The 7,476-nt window shown below is 60.2% G+C and overlaps 1 protein-coding gene across 3 annotated transcripts; it reads right to left on the reverse strand.

Moving 5' to 3' along the window:
- Nucleotides 1-993: 993 nt before the first annotated feature.
- Nucleotides 994-7,228, reverse strand: LOC135891745 (serine/threonine-protein phosphatase PP1-alpha catalytic subunit-like). Of its 3 annotated transcripts, none has more exons than XM_065419400.1 (7): nucleotides 7,174-7,228; nucleotides 5,595-5,726; nucleotides 5,166-5,396; nucleotides 3,567-3,671; nucleotides 2,114-2,337; nucleotides 1,446-1,580; nucleotides 994-1,104 (listed from the first exon to the last, which is right to left on the reverse strand). In XM_065419400.1, the coding sequence occupies exons 1-7, from the start codon at nucleotides 7,226-7,228 to the stop codon at nucleotides 994-996; spliced, it is 993 nt and encodes a 330-aa protein (XP_065275472.1). The 3 variants fall into 3 exon arrangements, with proteins under 3 accessions (XP_065275472.1, XP_065275471.1, XP_065275473.1); XM_065419399.1 differs by having other exon boundaries at nucleotides 5,595-5,751; nucleotides 7,172-7,228; XM_065419401.1 differs by lacking the exon at nucleotides 5,595-5,726.
- Nucleotides 7,229-7,476: the final 248 nt, after the last annotated feature.

The following is a 7,476-nucleotide window of genomic DNA, read 5'->3' on the forward strand; positions in this document are numbered from 1 at the left end:
CCCAGAAGTGGCTGCACATCAGCACCCCGCCCCTGGGGGGGTCAGGAGGTGCTGGGGGCTGGAAGGCACCAGCCCAGGGCTAGGCCCCCCCATGGCATTGGCTGCAGCAGGCAGGGGCTGAGGGGGGACACCAGTTTATGGAGGGGATGGTTTGATGGGATAACGTGATTTTAGTCAATAGGTCAATAACGTGCCATCGCTGGTAATTAGTAACAATGGTCAATGATGGGATATTAAAAGTTACTACAGAGAACTTTTGTCCGGAGGGTCTGGCTGGAGAATCTTGCCCACATGCTCGGGGTTAAGCTGATCGCCATATTTGGGGTCGGGAAGGAATTTTCCTCCAGGGTAGATTGGCAGAGGCCCTGGAGGTTTTTCGCCTTCCTCCGCAGCATGGGGCAGGGGTCGCTGGCTGGAGGATTCTCTGCGACTTGAAGTCTTTAAATCATGATTTGGGGACTTCAACATCTGAGTCAAGGGAGAGAATTATTCCAGGAGTGGGTGGGCCAGCTTTTGTGGCCTGCATCATGCGGGAGGTCAGACTAGATGATCATAATGGTCCCTTCTGACCTTAAAGTCTATGAGTCTATGAGTCTATTCTCCACTCCCAGGGGCATTAAAGCCTCAGCCTGGGGCAGGACGGGGTATTCCCTGCAGAGCCCCTCAGAGAATCCCTGCCCCCCCCCCCCCCCGCCACGGGTAAGAGTTTCTGGTAAATATTTATTCAAGAAGAAATCGTCTCAGCATGGGGGGGGGGGCGGGGGGGGGGCTCAGCTGGCAAAATAGACTTGATCCAAAAAGATTAAACGCACTGCCCCAAAATCAAGAGCCCTCCCTGGCCCCCTCTCCTCGGAGCAGGACTTTCGCCATCAAACTCCAGGAGTTTAAAAATAATCATTCAGCTCTCCCCCTGGCAGGCAGGGACTGAGAGAGCCGGGGGCAGGGCAGTGAGGGGGGGCCCAGTCCATGGGGCAGGGCAGGGGGAGCAGCCGGTTACTTCTTGGCCTTGGCCGCGTTGCGCGGGGGGGTGACAGGGCGCCCGCCGGGGTTCACGCCACTGAACTGCCCGTACTTGCCCTTGGTCTTGTCAGCCGGTTTCAGGATCTGCAGGAGGAGAGGCAGGTTGGATGCAGGGAAGGGGGGCCCAGCCCCCCAAGCCAGGGCCCATGCCAGCCCCCACAGCCGAGGGGACGTACCCCACACACCCCTCAGCCCCACAGAGCCCAGACTTGGGGTCCCCACAGCTCCTCGAAGGCCCAGACCCTTCCCCACCTGGGCTGTTACAAGGGAGGTTGTACTCTGCAGGAGGTTTCCTCCCCCTCTCACCGTTACCCCAGCCGAGGTCTGACACCCCTCCCAGCTCCTGCCCCCCCCCCCCCCCGCCCCGACAGGGAGCTGCCCCATGGTGCTGGCGCCGCACGCCCCCTGCCCTACCCCAGGCTCACCTGGAAGGAGCACATGAGCGTCTCGTCCACACTCATCATGGCGCCCGCGTTGTCAAACTCGCCGCAGTAGTTGGGGGCTGAGAAGAGCGTCACCAGCTGGCGCTTGGCAAAGAACTCGTAACCATCCTCCACCACCTGGGGCAGGGAGCCAGGAGGGAGTGTCGGGCCTTGCCCACCCCAGGCACCCCACTCCCTGCCTCCCAAACTGGCACAGCCTGGCCCCACAGACTAACCCCTCTCTGTCACCCACACGGGACGCAGGGGCCAGGAACAGACTGATCCAAACAATGCAAAGCACCTCCAGCCAGCCGGTTCCAGTACCCCAACCAGGGGGACCCCCACCAGCAGAGCACCCCACACAGCTCTGCCGATCCCCTGCCCCCTCCACCCACTCTGCCGATGCTCTTCCATGACGACCCCCAGCCAGGGCCACCCAGAGGATGCAGGGGGCCTGGGGCAAAGCAATTTCGGGGGCCCCTTACATAAAAAAAAGTTGCAATACTATAGAATACTATATTCTCGTGGGGGGCCCCTGTGGGGCCCAGGGCCTGGGGCAAATTGCCCCACTTGCCCCCCCCCGGGCAGCCCTGCCCCCAGCCCCCCAGCTCTCCCAGCCCTTCTGATGCCCCTCAATCCCACCCAACAGCACCCCCCCTCCCGGCTGGTACCTGGTGTGCCCGACAGATAAAGTCCAGGTCGTGTTTGTGCAGGAACTTGGCGACCACGTCAGAGCCGAAGGTGAAGGAGACGCCGCGATCGTTCTCGCCCCAGCCCTGGACATCCTTGTCGGGGTCGGACCAGAGGAGGTCGCACAGCAGGCCCTGATCCGGCACATCTGTGGGGCGCATGATCCGGCGGATCTGCTCCATCGACTGCAGGTCTGGCGAGAGCCCTGAGAGGAGGGGGGAAATTAGTCTGTTAGACTCCGCCCCCTCATAGGAGCTCCACCCACTGCAATAGCATATTAATAGGGCCCTTTTGTTTTCAGTTTTTATTTCATTTAATTTTCCCCAGGAATTTATCAGTGTTTATTACCACAACAACAAAACCAGGTGGAAAAAATCGGTGCAAAAAGCTTAATTTTTCTGGGTAAATATCGGGTTTATTTTGGTGGACGGGATGAGGGGAAGTATTCAGGTTTCAGAGGAGCAGCCGTGTTAGTCTGTATCGGCAAAAAGAACAGGAGTACTTGTGGCACCTTAGAGACTAACACATTTATTAGAGCATAAGCTTTCGTGGGCTAGCCGTGAATTCCATTAGTCAATGTGGTTTGAGCTCTAATCCCCAAATAAAACTTTTCATTTGAATGAACAGTTTCCTGGTGTAGCCTTGGAACTCTCAGCCTATAAATATTGACAGTTAATAATTGGGCCGCACCACTTGGGGCGCGAACACTCAGCTTCGTCCTTTTCTCCTGTTTGGGTTTCTGAAAACTTTGGAATACGTCCTTGTGTTCTGAACCGCGTTCTGATACAGATTTCATTTGCTTCCCATTTCAGTGCGTCCGATCTCTGAACCGTTATCTGCTAACGGCTTGAACCGGGTACGTGGCGCGCATGAGATTCAGCCGTCCGTTCAGATGCGCAGGCACTTCAGAGCTCGCGGGCGGCCTGTTTGTGTCTTGTGTGTCTCTTCTAGACCAATACATATACACACAGACGAATGTATTATCGTGATACTTAGAGCTCATGCAATGCTTTGTTTTTTCCTAATCAAACACGTTTTTTATATATATTTGAATGATACAAAAGTAGAGTGAAAATCAGAAAAAACGGACTCACACTTTTTGTAAAACCTGGAGATTTTTTGGTAAAGATCAGTTTAAACTGAAAATGAAGGGGCTTACATTTTAATTATCCCACCATACACAGCTCATATAGCAACTCCCTGCTCCCCTAATATCTGCCTTGCAGCCCCCCCATCCCAGATGTGCCCCCCCCCCCAGCATCCATTAGCCCTGCCCCAGCCCCAGCCTAGCACCCTCCGCCTTCCCCAGCAGCGCCCTCAACTGGACGCAGCCCAGACTGGAATTCCTGAAACACCCCCCTATGGTGGCTCCGTCCCTGCCGGGGACAGGGGCACGGGGCACTGCCCCCCCACACCCTGCGGCCCCTCCCACACCTCCATGGCAGCAGAAGATCTTCTCGTCCACAATAGCGGCGACGGGCAGGCAGTTGAAGCAGTCGGTGAACGTCTTCCACAGCTTGATGTTGTAGCGCCGCTTGCCTGTGGGGGACAATGGGGGGGATGGGGGCCCAGCCACTGAGGGAGACAGGGGAGTGGGGCCCCCCCCAGGCTGGGCCCTGGCCTGCTGGGAGAGACCCGGCCATGCAGGGAGCCAAGTGAACTGTGCAGCCACGGCACACGGGGCCTTAGAATCATAGAATATCAGGGTTGGAAGGGTCCTCAGGAGGTCATCTAGTCCAACCCCCTGCTCAGAGCAGGACCAATCCCCAACTAAATCATCCCAGCCAGAGCTTTGTCAAGCCGGGCCTTAAAAACCTCTAAGGAAGGAGATTCCACCACCTCCCTAGGGAACCCATTCCAGTGCTTCACCACCCTCCTAGTGAAATAGTGTTTCCTAATATCCAACCTAAACCTCCCCCACTGCAACTTGAGACCATTACTCCTTGTTCTGTCATCTGCTACCACTGAGAACAGTCTAGATCCATCCTCTTTGGAACCCCCCTTCAGGTAGTTGAAAGCAGCTATCAAATCCCCCCTCATTCTTCTCTTCTGCAGTCTAAACAATCCCAGTTCCCTCAGCCTCTCCTCATAAGTCATGTGCTCCAGACCCCTAATCATTTTTGTTGCCCTCCGCTGGACTCTTTCCAATTTTTCCACTTCCTTCTTGTAGTGTGGGGCCCAAAACTGGACACAGTACTCCAGATGAGGCCTCACCAATGTCGAATAGAGGGGAATGATCACGTCCCTCGATCTGCTGGCAATGCCCCTACTTATACAGCCCAAAATGCCATTAGCCTTCTTGGCAACAAGGGCACACTGCTGACACACTGCTGACTTCCTCTGTAGGGAGCGCCAGCCTGACCCCAGGGCCAGCTGGAGGCACATGGGCTATGGGGCGGAGGCTGCCCTCTGCCAGGGACGCTGGCGCACTCATGGCTGGGGTTGTAGGGTATATGGTGATCAGGGCAGAGGGGGTACAAGAGTGTAGATGTAGGGGGGGGAGATGGAGAGTGCAGGCGGCAGAGTAATGCGGGCACACTCAGCGTAGAAGCCGTAGAGGCGGTGGATGCTGGCGCACTCATGGTAAGGGTGAGGGGAGTGGGGTGAGGGGAGCAGGGTGGGGGGACTCGGGGGCCCGGGTGGGGGGGGGCACTCTCACACTCGTCGTAGAAGCCGTAGAGGCGGTGGATGCTGGCGCACTCATGGTAAGGGTGAGGGGAGTGGGGTGAGGGGAGCAGGGTGAGGGGACTCGGGGGGCCGGGTGGTGGTGGGGGCACACTCACACTCGTCGTAGAAGCCGTAGAGGCGGTGGATGCTGGCGCACTCGTGGTAAGGGTGAGGGGAGTGGGGTGAGGGGAGCAGGGTGGGGGGACTCGGGGGGCCGGGTGGTGGTGGGGGGCACTCTCACACTCGTCGTAGAAGCCGTAGAGGCGGTTGATGCTGGCGCACTCGTGGTAAGGGTGAGGGGAGTGGGGTGAGGGGAGCAGGGTGGGGGGACTCGGGGGGCCGGGTGGTGGTGGGGGGCACTCTCACACTCGTCGTAGAAGCCGTAGAGGCGGTTGATGCTGGCGCACTCGTGGTTGCCGCGCAGCAGGAAGAAGTTCTCGGGGTATTTGAGCTTGTAGGCCAGCAGGAAGCAGATGGTCTCCAGCGACTGCTTGCCCCGGTCCACGTAGTCGCCCAGGAAGAGGTAGTTACTCTCAGGCGGGAAGCCCCCAGACTCGAAGAGCCGCAGCAGGTCGTAGTACTGCCCATGGATGTCACCTGGGGCGGGCGGGAGATGAGGGAGCAGCTACCACAGCCAGGCCTAACCCGCCGTCCCCACAGGCCACGGATCCACCCCTGGCCTCCCCACCCAGCCCAGCCCCAACCAGCGACCCCCTCAGAGTGAACAAGGGGTGCAGGGAATCCCCCCATAGCCGCTGGGAGGACGGTTCCCACCCCCCGACCTCGCTCACTCACCGCAGATCTTCAGCGGTGCCTCCAGCTCCAGCAGGATGGGCTGGCTCAAGAAGATTTCCCGCGCCATGTGGCAGAGGTCCCGGATCTCACGCTCCGTCATCTGCACGTTCTTGCTGGGCCGGGAGCCATGCACTGCAACACAGCACAGCGGGCGTCTCTGCCGGGCCGCGGTCATAGCCCCCGTACTGCTCACAGACCCCCGCAGCTCAGGGCAAGGCCCACTCCAGCTGCGATGGTCCCAGGGGCCTGAGGCTCTGCTGGGCAGGCCTGTGGACCCCCCCACCCCCCTGGGCAGGTTAACAGGTGACTCGAGACCAGCAGAGGGGGAGGAGGCGCCAAGCAGCCCTGGCCCAGCCTAGGGCCTCACCCGCTCTGTGCGGCCGGCTCCAGAGGCGCAGTGAGGCTGGACCCAGACCCACCACGGGCCCCTCGGCCAGAGCCCAGATGGGATCGTCAGACACTCAGCCAGGCAGCGGAGAGCCGCCCCCCCTACAGTGGAAAAGCCCCGCGCCCCATTCCCTGGCCCCTCTGAGCCAGCCAGTTCCCCACCCTGGGGCAGGATCAGAGCCGGTGCCCACTAGCGGGCAAGGGCCTGTAGCCCGTTGCCCACCCCCCGGCTCCTGGTCAGACGCGAGTTGTTTTCGGCGTTGCAGGCTGCAGTGCTTAAAGAAGCAGGGGTGGCCTAGCAGCTGATACTGGCCCATGAGGCCGGGCACCTGGGTTCTTTCCCCAGCTCTGAACCGTTCTGTAATCTTGGGCTACTCCCTTCCTCTGTGCCTCAGTTTCCCCACACGACACACAGGACTGATGCTTCTGCTTTGCCTGTGTGACGCATGGGGATGTGAGCTCAGATAATCTGCCGCTCAGCAACTGCTCTGGTCCAGGGTCCAGCCCCAGGGGTCAGGAGCCACCCAGAAAACATAGCTAGGGTCACCCCCCAACACCCCTAGTATTATAAGCGTGCAGGGAAGTAACAGCTAATCTCCCCCTCCCTCCACAGCACTGGGAGAGCAGAGTTTGCACTGGGATGACCACCCCCACACCTCCCCCAGGTCTCCCCTCCCTCCACAAACTCCCCCTCCAGCTGAGATCAAGTCCCCACCCCGGCCCCGGGAACGGAAGAGTCCCTAGCTCCTTGGGGGCCGAGGAACAGCGTGGCCCACCCGGGACTGCCATGAGCTGTACAAGCCGTGGGGGAGGCAGCAAGCGGCAGAGCCGCTACCGGAGCCCCGGTCCCCCGCTCCGTGTAGGGCCAGCCCCGCCCCCCGCCCCGGCGCACGCTGCAGGCAGGGAGACCCGAGCGAAAACAAAGGACCCCACAAAACTGCCCTGAGGGCCCGGCCCGTTCCAGCCCCCTGCGGCCGCCCTGCCACATCCCAGCCTGTGCGTGGGGGGGGGGGGCAGGATCCAACCGGACAAGCCCCCCCAGCACTGCCCCACGCCCTCAATTAGGGTGACCAGATGTCCCGATTTTATAGGGACAGTCTCAATATCTGGGGCTTTTTCTTACATAGGCTCCTATTACCCCCCCACCCTCATCCCATGCTAGACTCCCCCCCGCCCCCGGGACCCCCCGCACCTTCCAGTAGCCGCCCGATGAGCGAATCCAAGTTGAGTTTCTCGCCCTCCGACATGGTGGCTCTGCGGGAGGGGACCTGGACTCATAGGCACCGACTTCACCTCTGCCCGGGAGGTGCTCGACTACCCCCCCCCCCCCGCACCCGCACCTGCACCTGCCCCGCCCTCACCCCGCCCCCAAGTCCCCGCCTCCCTGCACCTGCACCTGCACCTGCACCTGTCCTCGCCCTGCCCTCAGTCCTCCCGTTCCCGCCTCTTCTCCTCACCACCCCCCCCGAAAGTCCTAAGCCCCGCCAAACAGCTG

The sequence above is a fragment of the Emys orbicularis genome, chromosome 19, assembly GCF_028017835.1.
Source record: "Emys orbicularis isolate rEmyOrb1 chromosome 19, rEmyOrb1.hap1, whole genome shotgun sequence".
In the NCBI taxonomy this organism is placed as follows: Eukaryota; Metazoa; Chordata; order Testudines; family Emydidae; genus Emys; species Emys orbicularis.